We start from the raw sequence: 18,564 nt of genomic DNA on the forward strand, positions 1-18,564 counted from the left end.
AGAGAGACACTGACTTCCTGCTCAGTTCACCTGCTGGGAAGGCGGGGCCAAGAGGCCCAGGTAAACCTGGAGCGCGCGTGCGAGCGAGTGCGCGCTCTCCCTGCGGCCCCACCCTTGAAACTGGCTACCTGCGGCGGAAGGGGCGCCCCACAAGGAAGTTGCTGAGCCGGAGAGGAGGAGGAGGGGAAGCGAGTCGCCCAGCGCCCGGGAGAAAAGCCCCAGCTCTCAGGGGAGAAGGAGTCGCCCTCGAGGCTGCAAGGGAGGAAGAAGAACACGACGCCTTCTCTTTTCCAAGAAAGTTGCTCGCTGCTTTCGACTCGCCGACGAGGATTGCTCCGGCCATGGCTTCTGGCTAAAGCCCCCCCCCCCCCGCTTCCCGCCGTGATTCTTCTTTTCTGTTTCCCTGATCTAGCCAGGAATTGCTTTGGACATCTCCAAAGTGGGGATTCTCTGGAAACTTTTCCTGCCTTGCTTTCCTCTCGCTCTCTTCTCCCTCCCCGTCCCCCCCCCTCCATCGCACTTCTTCATAAACTTTCTGTAAAAAAGAGAGAATAAAGCGGGGGGAAATTAAATATGAAGGATTACCGGCTTCCCAGCGAAGGAAAAATGAACATTTATCACCCACCTTCCGGGGCTACATCGAAGGCGTATGTTTCAGGCCTAAAGTACAGCAATAAATTGGAGGTAAGTGCTTGTTTGGGAGATTTCGGGAGGGGGCGGGGGAGAGATTGGAGTGGATCATCTGCGCTCCCTTTCCAGATCTTGTGGATCATTCCCAGAAAATTGTCCGGGACAGGAGTCTTTGGTGGCCAATCTCTTTGCTGCTGTTCTTACCTTTTCCCCAAGCTGTATCATGAAAAGTGAGGACGTTTAAGAGTTAATGACCGGGTCAGGATCGGGGCCCTTAAACTTGGGTTTAAGGCGCGCGCGTTTCAGTGGGGCTTACTTGCGAGGAGGGGTGCGCGCGCGTGTGTGTTAGGATGGCAGCGTTTCACTAGAAAGGAAGAAAAGAAAGATTCCTCCTTTAGGGCTAGGCTTGTATCAAGTTCGGAAGGTGAACTGCCTTGAGCCTGCATGGCAGGAGTCAGCTGGAAGGGACCGGCCATTTCTGTGTCTGTCCTTCAGCCTTGAAATCATCTCTCTCCAAGAACTGTTAAAGCCTCAGCCTATGCATGTTTTGGAACAGAGTAAGGCAATTGCGTTCATCCCAGCCGGCTTTTGGTGGCCAGGGAAAGGGCAGAACAACTTTTATGATGAAGAAAGAAAGCCATTCTATGGCCTTGCAAAAGATGCTGAGGTGCCACACTTTGAGCTCATCCTGTTACCTGACATCTTGTTTTGAAGTAAGCAGTTTGGCAGTGGACCATCTTGGGTTCCCCCATGTTGGGTGGCCAAATTTCCCCAAATGCAAAGAGGTGTTTTGTTTTTGTGCTGGAGATTTTGAAAGGCAAAACTTGACGTCAGTGGCTGTGTCCTCAGCCTTGGATTCCATTTTAAGCAGATTGTCCTCCTCTCTTGGTCAGTTTTTCAGGGTGGTTTTAAAATGCAGGTGCTGTAGATTAAAAGTGAGGTCTCTGCTGCGGATTTCTTTCCTGTTATGCTCTTTTGTGTAGTGCCGAAAAGGGTTAATTCACCCTCTCTTGTTAAGGTCAGAGGCCTGGCTGTTCTTATTCAAGTAGACTTTCCAGTTGAGCCAGTGAACTGAGGACACCTGGCTGGGTAGCTGCTGCCTCCCCGTGGGTGAGGTCTGCGGAGGCCTCTCTATTATGTGGGAAGCGTGTGGGCTTTCCTTAATTAAAGCCAATCCTGTTTTTAAATGTGTAATTTTTTAAAATTAAAACTTGAACTTGGCTCCATTCAACCTTGCTCTTAAAATGTGCTGCGTTGATTTGGAGGAGATGAAATCTCCTCTTTCCGTTTGATCACTTTTAAAGATTATTGTGGATGATAAATGTGGAAGTTCATATCTCTCTTCCTCGCTTAGAACTGCAAGACAAGCATGCAGGGCCAGTTCCAGGTGGGTTTTTTCTTTGAGGGGGTGGGGCTCAGTAAAAGCGCCCACTTCTGGATGCCATCTTATGTAAGGGCCCCCGTCTTTCAGGCTTTCCTGGGGACAACGGCTGGGTTGATAAACCACCATTTAAAATTTCCCACAGTGCCATGAGAGAAGCTACATTGGAGAAAATCCACATACATATTATTATTTAGCTGTGATTCCTGCATTGCAAGGAGTCGGAATACATGACCTTTGGAAATCCCTTACAACCTTGCAATTCTATCATCATCATCATCATTATCGTTCTAAATTATATTCTTCCTTCTCTTCATTGCACAGTCCCAGGCCCGGTTTCAACTATTTAAACATACAGTCTTAAATGTGATTAAAACAAATGGCAGTCAATATACATGGGTAGGTCTTTATATATACACCGTGTCAAGGCCAGAAGAAAGGGTTGTATCTTTAGGGAGGAGATTGCAAAGCCCAGGGCCAGCTATAAATAATGCCTCTCCCCCCCCCCCCCAAATTTCTGATGCCTGAGAAAATACCAAGCTGAAACTACCATCTGCTGATCTTAACACCTGTGAAGGGGCTGCTGGGGGAACTCAAAATGGCAGCTGCCCAACTTAATGGTGTGAGGTGGTGGCAGCAGCAGCAGGGAATATGCCTTTCAAAAATGGGGAGCTGCCATCTTGGCATCACCATGATCAATATCCCTTTACACTGCATAATCTTTGCTGAAGCCTCACTGAATGCCTCTGGTTTCCTTTCTCCTCTCCCTTCCTCAAAACTCCTATTGCTGTTGGCAAACCTCCCCTCCAATACATAACAGCATCCCAGAGGACTGCAGCAGCTGAGGGTACATCCTCTCTGCTTCTTCTTAAAAGCAAGCAACACACCTCTCCAAATAAAGTCAATCCCTGTGGCCTGAATGAATTGTGTACCTGAAGCAAACTTGTGTCGATGGCTTGCTCTTTTGGCATAACCTACAATCAAATGCTATGCATATTTACGCAGTAGTAAACAACTACAGTATTCTAGGGGGCTTGCTCCCAGATAAGTGTGCAGCCTTACTGCACAATCCTAACTGTGTTTTACTCAGACGTAAGCCCTGCTGAGGGACGCGGGTGGCGCTGTGGGTTAAACCACAGAGCCTAGGACTTGCTGATCAGAAGGTCGGCGGTTCAAATCCCTGCGACGGGGTGAGCTCCCGTTGCTCGGTCCCTGATGCTGCCAACCTAGCAGTTCGAAAGCATGTCAAAGTGCAAGTAGATAAATAGGTACCACTCCGGCGGGAAGGTAAACGGCGTTTCCGTGCGTTGCTCTGGTTTGCCAGAAGCGACTTAGTCATGCTGGCCACATGACCCGGAAGCTGTACGCCTGCTCCCTCGGCCAATAAAGCGAGATGAGCGCCGCAACCCCACAGTCAGCCACGACTGGACCTAATGGTCAGGGGTCCCTTTACCTTTATAAACCCTGCTGAGCTCAATGAAGCTTACTGCCAGGCAAGCAGGTTTAGGATTGCATATGAAATGTATGATGTGGCTTTATACCGAGTCAGACCAGTGGTTAATCTAGCTCAGTAGTGTCTGCACTGACTGGCAGTGGCCCACCAGGGTTTTAGGCAAGAGAGTCTTTTCCCAGCCTTAACTGTAGATGCTGGGGATTGAACCCAGGGGCTTCTGCATGCAGGACAGATGCTGTACCACTGAGCTACACTTCCCTTCCCCCTTAGCTGTAGCCCTTCCTCTAATAGGAATACATGCTTATTTCCCGTGCTACTTCCCCCCATACTTTAGGAAGAGGCTAGAAGCTGTTCCTTTGCTTTGATCTTATTTCCTGTCGCATTCCTGACTCCGCTTTCATTATAAACTTGGAATTAGGTTCAGTTCTTTTTTAAAAAAGATGTAAGATTAACTGCAGCTCAAAATGTTGTTCTGCATTCCAGCATAAAACCAGGAAGGGTCTCCTCTCTATAGCACAATTTATATTATAACATGATGAACAAATTCAGCATGAGATTTTGCTGAAGCCTGAAAAAGCCACCTGATGAATTTCCTGGTGCTGTGGCCAGTCGATTTTTAAAAAGGAAAACTTGGTAAAAATATCCTTTAGGCTTCAGTATATTGAGAGAGATCTCTCTGCCTCTCTTTAACCCCCTCTCCAGTTTGTGCTCTGTGATGGTGAGTCACTGAAGAAGCGGTGATGTAGATCCTTCAGCTTAATGACTAGGGATGTTGACACTTTCTTTTTTACAAACTGGGTTCATACAAAATTCCCCTTATCTTACGGAAGCCGGCAGGGAATTTTAGTTTTCAACAGTATCTAAGATCTCAGTTTTAGTTTACCTAGTGATGCTCAAGGGATTTGATCTTTTCAAATCGCTGTGCAGAAATTACCTGATTCGCTCACCTCTGAATGGGGTGAGGATTGGGATTTGGCTATCCATCCTAAAGTATCAATCCTAATACTATCCATCCTAAAGTATTTTGAGGGGCATTTTAGATTGGTAGATCATAGTGGAAACAGAACAGAATGATGGGGTTAAAAACAGGCCAAGGTTGCATATGCATCATACATTTAAAATATGCCCACTCCAAGAATCCTGGGAACTGTGATTTGCCCCTCAGAGCTACAGTTCCCAACACTTTTAACAAGCTACAGTTCCCAGAAGTCTTTGGGAGGAAGAAATGTGTCCTGGAAAAGAAAAGGACAGATTTCACCTCTTCCCAAGTTTACTATGCTTATTTGAATGTTTTGTTTTAAAAGATTTTATTTCTTTTTTTTTACTTTGCCTTTACATTTCAAAATTGCTTAGTTATTGCAAATGAGCAATAACCAAGGAGAAGTCTTTTAAAATAGCCACACGGTGCTTTGCCACTTGCCTGAGTGAGCAACTCCCACCCACACCCCCCAAAAAACCACCAATTGGCATATAACTTGAAGCACTTTCCTTCTGTGTTTTTTACATTGCCCTGTGTTGTTAATTATTCACCATTATATCCTTTCCTTCTTCCAAGATACACAAGCTATATACATAGGAGCCAGTGTGGTGTAGTGGTTAGAGAGCTGGACTAGGACCTCTGAGCCTGGGGTTCGAATCCTCACTCAACCACAAAGCTCACTGGGTGAACTTGGGCCACCCACCCACTCTTAGCTGACCTATCTCACCTGAAGTGAGGATAAAATTGAGAGGAAGAGATGTATATATGCCACCTTGAGCTCCTTGGAGGAAAGGAGAGATATAAATGCAATAATTAAATAAATACAGATTGCCCTCCTCGTCTTCTCAACAATCCTGGGAGGTAGCCTAGGCTGAGATGAGGGGATGGTCCAAGGCTACCCAGTGAACATCATGTCCAGGCCAGAGATTCTGGGTCTCATCCTAGGCAGGGCTGTGACCCCGCTGCACAAACTCTGCCTTTTTCAAAGCTGAAAGAACCGGCAGGCCGGCTGGCCAAATTGGCGCCATGGCTGTGGTTGTTACTTAAATGCAAAATACCTTTACAATGCTACTGAGCATCTGTCTTCTCAGAAATTCTTACAGCCACCCTGTAAGGAAGGCTAGTATTATTACTGGGCTTGTGTTGCAAATGCAGAGCTGTGTCTGCAAACTAGCAGCATGTTGGTGATCACCTAATCAATGGAGACCTTAGGCAGCAGTCTAACCAGGGACTTTGTGGCCAGTGGAAGTACATTATTTATAGCTGTAGCCCTGTGCCCCGCTACCTGGAAGTAAACCTCATTGGACTAAGTGGGATTTCCGAAGAGAAGAAGAAGAAGAAGACGATCTTCTTCTTCTTCTTCTTCTTCTTCTTCTTCTTCTTCTTCAGCAACAACAACAACAACAACAACAACAACAACTTGTTATTTATACCCCACCCATCTGGCTGGGTTAAAGATCACTCTGCGTGCAGCACACAGCCCTCCAGATCTCCCCGCACACTCTTACAGCGCATTCTGCAGAGTCCTTTGACCTCCTACACACTGTCCAAAAACCCAGCGCTTCCCTGGAAGGGAAGAGCTTTCAGAAGCATAGATGGAGAGCCTTGATGGTGTTCTTTTTGTTCCTCCCTGACCTGCCTCATCTTGTCTGCCATGGGGAAGGGAGGCTGGCCTTTGCTTGGTTCCGCATTGTAACTTGCACACCCAGAATGTAAACAGACTCTGCTGCAAAGTAGGGGGGCGGGGAGGACTGCTTGTTTGCAGAAGATGGATATGGATTGCCATCAGGTTTGTTTGGGGCTCTTTAACCCTTTATTTACAAATATACAGTATATACATAATCTCTTTGGGTTTGGGTTAAGTAATAATAATAATATGCATTAACTACTGGTTAGGATCAAAATCTCCTGTTGGTGCCTGGACATCTTTTAATGTGTTGTTGCGTTAAAGTGTACACCATCAAATATAATGTGTGAATGTGACAAATGGGTGTTTAAAAAGCCATGAGTTGATTTGCATGCTTGCCAGAGAGCCAGGACTGGCCCCTGACTTCCTGTTGAGTGTACTTGCAGTGGCAAACCTGGGTTAGATGCTATGTAGAGTGTGAAATGGCCCTGATCCACTGACCATAAATCTTTGGGTGCTTCCTGTTTCAAAATTGGACCATAGCCCTTCGTAACCTGCCACTAGCAGCCATCGCTTGTGACATAGTCGGAAGATTTAAGGAGCATTTGATGGAACAAGGAATCGCCCCCCCCCCCGCCGACTTGCTTTGGGTGCAGTGGTTGGAAAGCTGCTATAAAACTAATTCTGTGTTTGGTTTAGTCTTGTTCCTTTAAATAAAATAGAGGATTTTTTTTAAGGATAAAAAAATGAAAATGAATAATAATAGTAATAATAATTTTATTATTTATACTCTGCTCATCTTGCTGGGTTTCCCCATGAAGTGTTGAGAGTGGGCAAACCCACACGCTATGTGCAGCAAAGAATTGGAGGAAGGACTTTATTCATAGGCACCTGTCTCTAAGGTCTGATCGCCCTTATCTAGAACGAATGTGCATGCTCTACTTCCCATGAGATAACAGCTCCATCAGGCTGCTCCCATCCTTCCCATCAGGCTGCAGAGAAGAGGGAGAGAAGGGGAGCAGGGCCACTCCATTGGTCCTATAGACATATTAGCTCCTTTATGGCTTCTCCTCTGCTTGAACTACTCCCACCCCAGCTGGTTGTTTGTAGGCAGTGCTTTTTTTCTGGGGGGGGGCGCAGGGGTACACATACCCCCTACCAGGCATGGCCAAACTTGACCCTCCAGCTGTTTTGGGACTACACTTCCCATCATCCCTGACCACTGGTCCGGTTAGCTAGGGATGATGGGAGTTGTAGTCCCAAAACAGCTGGAGGGCCAAGTTTGGCCATGCCTGCGCCTAAACATTTTGTGAATCTAAGTTCGGCCTCGTTGAGGGCATTATTTCAATATGAGTAGGAAAATGAGAGTACCCCCAAACATTTTTTTTAGAAAAAAAGCACTGTTTGTAGGAATTCTGACTCGGAACCTGCCTGTTTGCTTCTCCTCTCTGTCTTTATATTTGTTATCCAATCTGGGAACCCTTTTGGCTGAACAGTACAAATGCATTCATATTTTAAAACCAAAAACAATTTCAACAATTCTTGGAATAAACCAGGCAGATCAGTGTTTTATGGCTACAGGGAGAGGGCTCTGAGACTAACACAGCTTCCCTGACAATTCAGTTCTATACATGTTTACTTAGAAAGTAAGCCCTGCTACGCTCAGTGGGGCTTACTCCCAGGTAAGTGTACATAGGGAGCTGCAGGCTGCAGGCCTGATGAGCTCCTGTTGGAGGTGAGGACTTCCTGGTCCAGAGTACAGCAAGCCTTTTGCTGCTGGCACAGTCCCTGAAGTAGGATTATTTTGGTTAATCTTTACAACAAACCCGGTTTATGATCGATCAAGATTGCACTCTTTATATTGCAGGCTGGGTGGTGCAGACTCTGACAGTAATCAATTTATTTATTCAATTTCCAGAACTTCACTTCTTTACTGCCCAATAATAACCGAATCTCTGTTGACAGATTCCAGTAAAGTTTAAAAATATTAGAATCGTAGGAGATGGAAGGGACCACGTAGGTCATCTAGTCCATCCCCCTGCAATGCAGGAATCTTGCCCAAGGTGGAGCTCGAACCCACGACCCTGAGATTAAGAGCCTCGTTATCTGCTGACTAAGCTGTCCATTTTAGCATGGAATAAAAACAGAGCAATGCAAAACCAGAATAAAAACAACATGGCAGGTCATAAACCTGCAGTGAGATTTGAACTGGACAGCTGGCATTTTTTACTCTCTTTCTGTCTCCCCCCCCCCCCCCGCCAAAAAAACTCTAAATTCCTGGCATGATAATCCAATGCTGCCATGGGGATTTCTATGAAAAGGTGATGGACAAACTTTCGTTTCTCTGAACTTGCTCTGTTCCTTCTCCCTCCCAACTCCTTTTCCTTTTGTGTCGTGCCTTTTTAGATTGTCTTCCCAAGTGCAGGGACTCCTTTATGATTGTCATAATACTCGAAATAAACTTGCTGACTGCATATAGAAACAGTGATGTCAGCATTCCTCATGGTGTGTGTATCGATTGCGACACCCCCTGCCCCTTGGTTCGTGATGCCTGCAAAGAGGCTGGCACAGTCACACGCTGGATAGATTGGAAACTGACTTCTGCTTGTGCCGGTTCTCTTTTCCCCTTTAGGAAGGAGTTGAGCAAACTTTACTCCTCAGTTTGCTTGAGAAGGACTAGTCCAGCCCGAACATGTTATGCAGATGATCTGTCCTCTTCACCCCTCTCTGACTGTAGTTAGAATCTCCTAAATTCTTTGGTTCCTTCCTCCTCTGGCCTCTTCCCCCCAGCACAAATAAAAAGCAAATAGAAAGTTTTTCTCCCTTTCTACTCATGGTCATCCAGTGAAGCTGAATGGTGAGATATTCAGAACAGGCAAGAGAAAATACTTACTTATTCAGCACATAGTCAAATTATCAAATTAGCTACTGCACAATGTGGTGATGGTCACCAACTCAGACAGCTTTGGAAAGGGCTTAAGACGAATTCATGGGGGATAAGGTGACCAGTGGCTGCTAGTCATGCTGGTTGTACATGAAGGTGAAACTCAAAAAATTAGAATATTGTGGAAAAGTTCATTTATTTCAGTAATTCAACTTAAAAGGTAAAACTAATATATGAGATAGACTCATGACATGCAAAGCGAGATATATCAAGCCTTTATTTGTTATAATTGTGATGTTTATGGCGTACAGCTGATGAAAACCCCAAATTAACAATCTCAGAAAATTAGAATATTAAATGAAATCAGCAAAACGAGGACTGCAAATAGAGCAATATTGGACCTCTGAGAAGTAGAAGCATGCACATGTACTCAGTAGTTGGTTTGGGCCCCTTTTGCATCAATTACTGCCTCAATGCGGGGTGGCATGGATGCTATCAGCCTGTGGCACTGCTGAGGTGTTATGGAAGACCAGGAAGCTTCAATATCAGCCTTCAGCTCTTCTGCATTGCTTGGTCTCATGTCTCTCATCTTTCTCTTGGCAATGCCCCATACATTCTCTATGGGGTTCAGGTCAGGCGGGTTTGCTGGCTAATCAAGCACAGTAATCCCATGGGCATTGAACCAGGTTTTGGTACTTTTGGCAGTGTGGGCAGGTGCCAAAGTCCTGCTGGAAAATGAAGTCAGCATCCCCATAAAGCTCGTCTGTGGAAGGAAGCATGAAGTGCTCCAAAATCTCCTGGTAGACAGCTACGTTGACCCTGGACTTAATGAAGCACAGTGGACCAACACCAGCTGATGACATGGCTCCCCAAATCTCTTTTTTGATAGCAGCCTTTGCATCTCATTTGGAAACCAAGGACCCAGAGTCTGGAGGAAGAATGGGGAGGCACACAATGCCAGATGCTTGAAGTCCAATGTGAAGTTTCCACAGTCTGTGTTGATTTGGGGAGCCATGTCATCAGCTGGTGTTGGTCCACTGTGCTTCATTAAGTCCAGGGTCAACGTAGCTGTCTACCAGGAGATTTTGGAGCACTTCATGCTTCCTTCCACAGACGAGCTTTATGGGGATGCTGACTTCATTTTCCAGCAGGACTTTGGCACCTGCCCACACTGCCAAAAGTACCAAAACCTGGTTCAATGCCCATGGGATTACTGTGCTTGATTAGCCAGCAAACCCGCCTGACCTGAACCCCATAGAGAATGTATGGGGCATTGCCAAGAGAAAGATGAGAGACATGAGACCAAGCAATGCAGAAGAGCTGAAGGCTGATATTGAAGCTTCCTGGTCTTCCATAACACCTCAGCAGTGCCACAGGCTGATAGCATCCATGCCACCCCGCATTGAGGCAGTAATTGATGCAAAAGGGGCCCAAACCAACTACTGAGTACATGTGCATGCTTCTACTTCTCAGAGGTCCAATATTGCTCTATTTGCAGTCCTCGTTTTGCTGATTTCATTTAATATTCTAATTTTCTGAGATTGTTAATTTGGGGTTTTCATCAGCTGTACGCCATAAACATCACAATTATAACAAATAAAGGCTTGATATATCTCGCTTTGCATGTCATGAGTCTATCTCATATATTAGTTTTACCTTTTAAGTTGAATTACTGAAATAAATGAACTTTTCCACAATATTCTAATTTTTTGAGTTTCACCTCTAGTATCCAGAATTGGAGGCAGGATGCTTCCGAATGCCAGTTGCTGAGGGAGAGAGGGCTGTTGCTCTCAGAGTCCTGCTTATTGGATTTGATATCCCACTTTATCACTACCCTAAGGAGTCTCAAAGCGGCTAACATTCTCCTTTCCCTTCCTCCCCCACAACAAACACTCTGTGAGGTGAGTGGGGCTGAGAGACTTCAGAGAAGTGTGACTGGCCCAAGGTCACCCAGCAGCTGCATGTGGAGCAGTGGAGACGCGAACCCGGTTCCCCAGATTACGAGTCCACCGCTCTTAACCACTACACCACATTGGCTCCCCATCAGCACCTAGTTGAGCAGGAGGATGCGAGAGGGGATAATAATAGCCACAGTGACAAAGCAGGATGTAGGGCAGGGTCTTCCATCCCTTATGCATCATTCAAACGATCTGAAAAGTCAGAATTAAAGAGCCTTTGTTCTATCCCAGGACCTAGAGAAATGAGAGCAGGGATAGCCAAAATGGTTCCCTCCAGGTGTGGTTGGCCTGTATCTCCCATCATCCCTGGCCATTGGCTATGCTGGCTGGGGCTGATGGGAGTTGTAGTTCATCAGCATGCACCATGTAGATTATTTTGACTCTCACCCCTCTAGGTACTGAGTTGCCATTATGGCTAGCCCTTTGTGGGTGGCTACCCAAGGGGCGTAGCATGGTGGGGTACCAGGGGAGTTGTGGCCTCGGGCTCTGACAACAGGTGTTACACCACTGAGCTACTCTCATGCTTTTTTCTAAGCTAGAGGATCCAAAACTGTTGTCTGTGGACCACGAGTGGCCTGTAGCTTCATTCACTTAGCCCATGACATAAAATCCTAGAATTGTTGGGTCATCTAGTCCAACCCCCTGCAATGCAGGAATCTTATTTGCCCAACGTGGGGCTCAAACTCGCAACCCTGAGATTAAGAGTCTCATGCTCTGCCGAGCGAGGTGTCTGTGCATTTGTGGCTGAGTACGGGAGACAGCTCGCCCGTCTTATTCAATGTTCCTAATGATTTTTAGCGGTCTTCTCATTGCATCTTTTATTTCTTACGTTGCATTTCATTGTATTACAGTTTGAATTCTTCGGAATGCAAATTGTCCTGCTGCATAAGGAACAAAAGACGCGGCTACACAATTTAAAATCTTGCTGCACCTAGTGCGGCACGTTGCAATCACTACAGCTGGCAGGAAACCTATTGTGATGGGATGGTGAGCTGCTTGTGCGTAAAATCCTGATCCCTCAGAGTTTGGCTAAGTTCCCAAACCTCTGTCTGTGATGGAGCTCCTTAAGCATGGCTCCATCAATCGCTCGTTGAATCGGACAGTGGGCGTTTACGGAACTTCTTCCAGCATAAAAGCTCCTTAACGGAAACACGTCTTCTGGACTCTCGGCGTGACAGTTTCCGCCGAGGAGTGGGTGTTCCTACGGGAGGTCCTGAAACCCCCCCACTGTTCTCGCTTGAAGTATCTCTGAGCTCTCCCTCCGACTCACTTTCCCTTGGAACTCCACTTCTCCCCCTGCTGGTCCCCTCCTCCGCTGAGGGGTCTCTCTCACCCTCCATGAGCCCTTTCACCTCCTTCGTCTCAGATGACAGTTCCCTGACATCCACCTCCCCTCCAGGGCCCCCTTCACCCCCTTCCCTCCCCTCCTCTGCGGGAGGCGAGGGAGCAAAACCCCTGAAGGAACCTCCCTCATCTTCCGAAGTTTCGAACACTTCCCTCCACCTTTTGCTGTTCCCGGTTTCCAAGTACTCCTCCTCCTCGGAGTCGGTACCTCCTTCCAACTCCGATTCCCTGAATCCCTCCAGTTCCTCCTCATCGTCGGTGGTGCCAAAGTACTCCCTCCGGAACCTCGCTACTGGCTGAGGTTTCCTGGGGAACCTTTGGTGGAACGTTTCGATCAAGACCTCGTCATGGACCTCCTCTGCCTTCACCCAGGTGTTTTCTGACTCCGGTTCCCCTTCCCACGCGACCAAATACTCCACCTGATTCCCCTTCCACCTGGAGTCGATGATTTCTGCCACATAGTTGCGGCTTTCCCTTTCTTCTATGGCTGGCCCCCGTGTGGATACCCCTTCACCTTCCCCCCTGTATGGTGACAGTAATGACCTGTGGAATACTGGGTGCAGTTTCATGTGGTTCGGTAACCGGAGTCTGAAAGCCACTGGGTTGATCTGTTGGATGACCTCAAATGGTCCCAATCTTTTGGGTCTCAATTTCTTGCAACCCCCCTTGTACGGCAACCCTTGGGTTGATAGCCAGACCCGACTCCCCACCCTAATTGTTTCACCTTCCCTTCTGCTCTTGTCTGCCTGCCTCTTATATTCTTCTTTGGCCCTTTCTAAGTTGTGTTGGAGTTGACGATGGATCGCTTCCATTTCTTCTACAAAAAGTTCAGCGGCCGGAACACTCCATCTCTCTCCTCCTTCCCCTGGAAACGCCCTGGGGTGGCACCCATAATTAGCCAAAAATGGGCTCATCCCGGTGGACACATTCTCTGCATTATTGTAAGCAAATTCCGCTAGTGCCAACTTTTCGACCCAATCGTTTTCTCTGTCATTGACATAGCACCTCAGGTATTGTTGAAGGATACCGTTTGCCCTCTCCGCCTGCCCATTGGTCTCAGGGTGCCTGGCAGTCGAAAAGTTGACCTCTACGTGCAACAAGCTCATAAGCTTCCTCCAGAATCTGGACGTGAACTGTTTCCCTCTGTCGGACACCAACCTCAAGGGGGCGCCATGCAGCCTAAAAATATGTTCTACAAACAATTTCGCTGTCTCTTCCGCCGTGACTGCATGTGAGCAAGCTACAAAGTGACCCATCTTAGTTAACTGGTCTACTACGACTAGTATGGCGGTTTTCCCCTGGGATTTGGGCAGATCAGTCATAAAATCTATCGACACCGCCTCCCACGGTCGTTCTGGTGTGGGTAACGGTTCTAATAAACCCGCTGGTGCCCGCCTTTCTCCTTTGGCTCTCTGGCATTGGTCACACCTTCTCACATACTCCCGTACATCCTCCCTCACCTTGGGCCACCAAAACTCCCTGGTCACCAACCACATGGTCTTGTGTTGCCCAAAATGCCCCGCTGTGGGATTGTCGTGCAACTGTTTGAGTACTCTCCCCCTCAATTCCCCTTCGGGTATATATAGTGCCCCTTTGTAATACAATGCCCCGTTTCTTTCTTCAAAACCTCCGGGGTCTTCTCCCTCTCTCCTTAAACCTCTGAGCTTATCCTGGGCGTACTCATCATTTACCGTCCCCTCTACCAGTTCTCTTTGCCCCACCCAGGCCGCACCACACACCCAGTGGTCCTCTGGGATAATATGTCTCTCTTCTGGCGCTCCCTCCCCCTCCAAATATTCAGGTTTGCGAGAGAGAGCGTCCGCTCTGATGTTTTCTGGACCTGGCACGTAGCAGATTTCAAAATGGAATTTGGAGAACTCCTGGGCCCATCTCACTTGTCGCTGGTTGAGCACTCGTGCTGTTCTCCAATACTCCAAATTCTTGTGGTCCGTACACACTTGCACCTTATGCTGTGCGCCAATTAGTAAGTGTCTCCATCTCCGGAACGCTTCGTGAATGGCGAGTAGTTCTCGGTCATATACCGTGTAGTTCCTCTCGGATTTGTTCAGCTTACGCGAAAAGAAGGCACACGGTCTCCATTCCGACTTATTGCTCCCTGGCTGAAGCAGTACTGCCCCCACCGCCCGGTCTGAGGCATCAGTTTCCACTCTCATGGGTTTTTGTAAATCCACATGCAGGAGCTGTTCTTCCGAAGCGAATGCCTTTTTCAATTCCTCAAAAGCGTGCTCCGCCTCTGCCGTCCAAACGAATTTCTTCTTGCTGCTTAGACAGTCCGTGATGGGAGCCGTTAAGTGGGCAAAGTTCTTGATGAATTTACGGTAAAAGTTCCCAAACCCTAAGAACCTTTGCACATCTTTTTTGGTTTTCGGTGTCTTCCATTCCAGCACCGCCTGGACCTTGCCTGGATCCATGGCTAATCCCTTGTCTGATAAGCGGTACCCCAGGAATTCCACCTCCTTGGTGTGGAACTGACACTTCTCCAATTTCACCCACAACTGGTTTGCTTGCAGCTGGCTCAGCACTTCCCTGACATCCTTCACATGCTGCTCCTCATTCTCCGAATATATCAGCACGTCATCGAGGAATGCCACGCAATTCTTGTAGAGCAAAGGTCCCAGTACATGGTTCATGAGCGATTGAAAACAGGCGGAGCCTGATTGCAATCCGAATGGCATAACGAGATATTCGAAAGCCCCTAGGGGGGTGAACATCGTTGTCTTCCATTCATCCCCCTTCTTTATTCGTATCAGGTTGTACGCTCCTCTCAAGTCCAGTTTCGTGAATATCTTTCCCTTCCTCACCCTGGTCAAAATGTCATCAATCCTGGGCATGGGGAAAGTCACTGGTTCTGACACGGCATTCAGGGCCCGGTAGTCCACGACCAATCTCGGTTTATCCGTGTTTTTTTTGTCCACAAAAAACACTGGACTGCCCCCCACCGCTCTGGACTCTCTGATGAAACCTCTCTTCAGGTTTTTGTCAATAAACTCCCTCAACTCCTGCATTTCCCTGTCTGACATGGCGTACAGCTTGCCCACGGGGAGCTGGGCCCCAGGGACCAGGTTAATCTGGCAGTCAAAGTCTCTATGCGGTGGTAGTTTATCTGCTTCCCTTTCGCTGAAGACCTTGCTCAGGTCAGCGTATTGTTTGGGCACCTTCCCTTTGTTCGCCACTTCCGTCCCTGCTATGGAGGCTTTTGCCCCTTCTGGCACCTTTCCCTCTTTGCAGTGTTCCAGGCAATGTCCTGACCCAAAGGACACCACTCTCTGATGCCAGCCCACTAGCGGGTCATGCAACGCTAGCCAGCTCATTCCCAAAATGACTGGCGCCCCTCCCAGGGTGGCTACATTGAACGCTATCCTTTCGGTGTGCCTTGCCACCCTCATAACCATTGGGACGGTCTGTAGGCTAACTTCTCCCCCCAACAGCTCCCTCCCATCGATCGTGGTGACCTGCAGGGGGTTGCTTAAAGGGAGTGTCTGTATCTGGTGTTCAGCTGCAAACTCCTTGCTCATAAAATTACAGGAGCTGCCTGAGTCTAACAGCGCCTTGGTCTTTAGTGGGTATCCGTTTGCCAGCTCTAGCAACACCTCTATTACTAGGGCTGGTCTTGGAGGTTCCGGAGTGGGCACTTTTACTGCTCCTTGGCCTGTCTGCAGTGCCCTGACAGAGGCAGACAGGCGTTGGCTTTTACTGGCTCCTGGACTTCCTCCTCCTTCCCCCCAACAGCCCCCGCCATCCCTTGCCATTCCTTTCTTTGCGGGCAGACTCTGGCAAAGTGACCTGGCTGCTGGCAGAGGTAACATTTCTTGGCGCTCTTTCCCTCCTTCTTCCTCCCTTCACTGGGATTTGAAACTGCGCGCGCGCGCGCTGTTCCAACTTCCATCGGCTCTCCGGGCGGGAAACTTGGCTCTGGAATCTCTGGAATGCGGAAATCCCTCCAACGCTCTCCTTTCCCCTCCCGCTTCTCCAAGGCTCTTGCCTCCTGGCGCGCTCCAATGGTCAGCGCTGATTTGGTCAGCTGGTCCATAGACTCCGCCCTGGGCGCCCGGGAAAGTTCGTCTTTCACCGCCGAAGAAAGCCCCTCTTCAAATAGCATTTGAATGGGTTCCGCCGATAGGTCCCACCCCAATCTATGTATCAACATTGTAAACTCAGTCCAGTACTCACGAACCGATCGGCTCCCCTGTTTGCAAGCCATCAATTGTCTGCGTACCAGTCCCTGTTCAATCTCGCTGGAAAACATCAAATCCATGGCGCGAAAAAACTTCCTCGCGTCCTTCAGCATGTCACTATTCCCTGCCATCAGGGGCCGGACCCAGTCTCTCGCCCCTCCTTCGAGATGGCCAATCACAAACGCCACTCGCGATGCCTCATCGGGAAAGTCATTAAACTGCAGTTCAAGAGCATACTGCATCTCTGTCCTAAAGGCTTGGTAGTTCCTGGGGTCCCCCCCAAACTTCTGCACCATTCCTGGCATCTTTCTTGCTAGTGTAGCGCCTTTTGCCTTTTCTGCATCCTGCGCCCTCCTTTCTTCTAGCCTCGCCGTTTGCATTGCTAGCTGGAGTTCCAACACTCTGTACCTTTCTTCCAGAGTTGGACCTTCTCCAGCTCCTGCTGCTCCTCCGGTTCCGGCTGGGTTGCTCATGATGCCTCTCTGCACAAGCTGCTTTCAGGGTCTGTCCGATTGCTGTGATGGGATGGTGAGCTGCTTGTGCGTAAAATCCTGATCCCTCAGAGTTTGGCTAAGTTCCCAAACCTCTGTCTGTGATGGAGCTCCTTAAGCATGGCTCCATCAATCGCTCGTTGAATCGGACAGTGGGCGTTTACGGAACTTCTTCCAGCATAAAAGCTCCTTAACGGAAACACGTCTTCTGGACTCTCGGCGTGACAGTTTCCGCCGAGGAGTGGGTGTTCCTACGGGAGGTCCTGAAACCCCCCCACTGTTCTCGCTTGAAGTATCTCTGAGCTCTCCCTCCGACTCACTTTCCCTTGGAACTCCACTTCTCCCCCTGCTGGTCCCCTCCTCCGCTGAGGGGTCTCTCTCACCCTCCATGAGCCCTTTCACCTCCTTCGTCTCAGATGACAGTTCCCTGACACCTATTCAGTGGTCTGTCAAGACCTCCAGTTGTTTTCATGATTATTAATGATTTTTATTAACATATAAAACACATACATTTACATTTGTTTTACATTTGTGTGTGTAGACCTCCAGTTGTTTTCAAGTGGTCCATGGGGTGGGGGGAAAGGGTTTGGGAGACCCTGTTCTAATTCAAGCAATATCAGCTGGGTGACTCTCTATGGCCGGAGACCTTCATTTGGCCTGGGGGGGGGGTCACTGAATCAGATCCTGGGAGCAGCTTGGAAGAAGGAAAGGGCAGCTTCTCCCTTCTGGCTAAGCCTCTAAGCTTGTCTGGAATGGCTCTCGCTGACCAACTACTTCACATATGGCCTAACTTGGACATATTTCCTCCGTGTTTCATTTGAGGTCTGAGTCATCAAAGGGATAAGTAACAAACAGGGTTGAATGAAACCAGACTTACGCAACAGCGGAGTGAGAGGACTCTCTCTCTTGGAGAAGGAAGTGAGCCCTGAGTAAATGATTACAGGCAGTGAAAGAGGAGAAGAGGCAGCTGCCTTATGTCAAGTTAAACCCTCTGTCCCCATCTAGCTTAGTGTTGTCTGCTCTGATTGGCAGCAGCCAGCCAAGATTTCAGGCAGGCTTTTTATCCCAGCACCTCCTGCAGGTGTCAGGGATTGAACCTGGGACTTTACTTCATGCAAAGCCCTTCCTTGATACTTTGATTTAGGCAGGGGATATAGTCTCCCAGTGGACTCAGAGCAGAGACCAGGGCCTGTTTCCCTTCTGCTTTCCTGCCGACAGGAAGATCTCTTACACCGAATGAGTCCATTGATGCACCTAGCCAAGTACAGTATTGTCTTTCCCCACATATAAATTGTGATGGTTCCCAGGTGGATTATATTCTCTCTAAGCCAAATCCAACCTTACAGGCCGGTAGTGCTTTCAACAAATGATGTTGGTAAAGTAAAAAATCAACCATTTGGCAGAAACTGAATAAATTCAATATTGCAAGATAAGTAGAAAAATTTAGGCTCAAGTATATAAACAACAAAGCAAACCGAGAGTTCTCTTGCAACTTTCCCCAGCCTGGTTCCTTCCAGCTGTTGTGGACTGCATTTCCCATCAGCTTCAGGCAGCACAGCTGGGCTGATGGGCGATGCAGTACAAAACATCTGGAGGACACCAGGTGTGTGTGGAGGGGGAA

At 48.1% G+C, this 18,564-nt stretch overlaps 1 protein-coding gene across 2 annotated transcripts in view; it reads left to right on the forward strand.

Annotated features, from left to right (window-relative positions):
* ST14 (ST14 transmembrane serine protease matriptase) overlaps positions 1-18,564 on the forward strand; it is a 45,390-nt gene continuing 26,826 nt past the window's right edge. For both annotated transcript variants that reach the window (XR_014542090.1, XM_083588483.1), the window contains exon 1: positions 1-684. Coding sequence is in view for 1 of the 2 variants with exons in the window: in XM_083588483.1 (XP_083444609.1) it covers positions 574-684 (111 nt within the window). In the remaining variant the exon portion in view is untranslated. The remainder of the gene's footprint in view (positions 685-18,564) is intronic.

The sequence above is a fragment of the Podarcis filfolensis genome, assembly GCF_964270895.1.
Source record: "Podarcis filfolensis genome assembly, chromosome: 15".
Lineage (NCBI taxonomy): Eukaryota > Metazoa > Chordata > Lepidosauria > Squamata > Lacertidae > Podarcis > Podarcis filfolensis.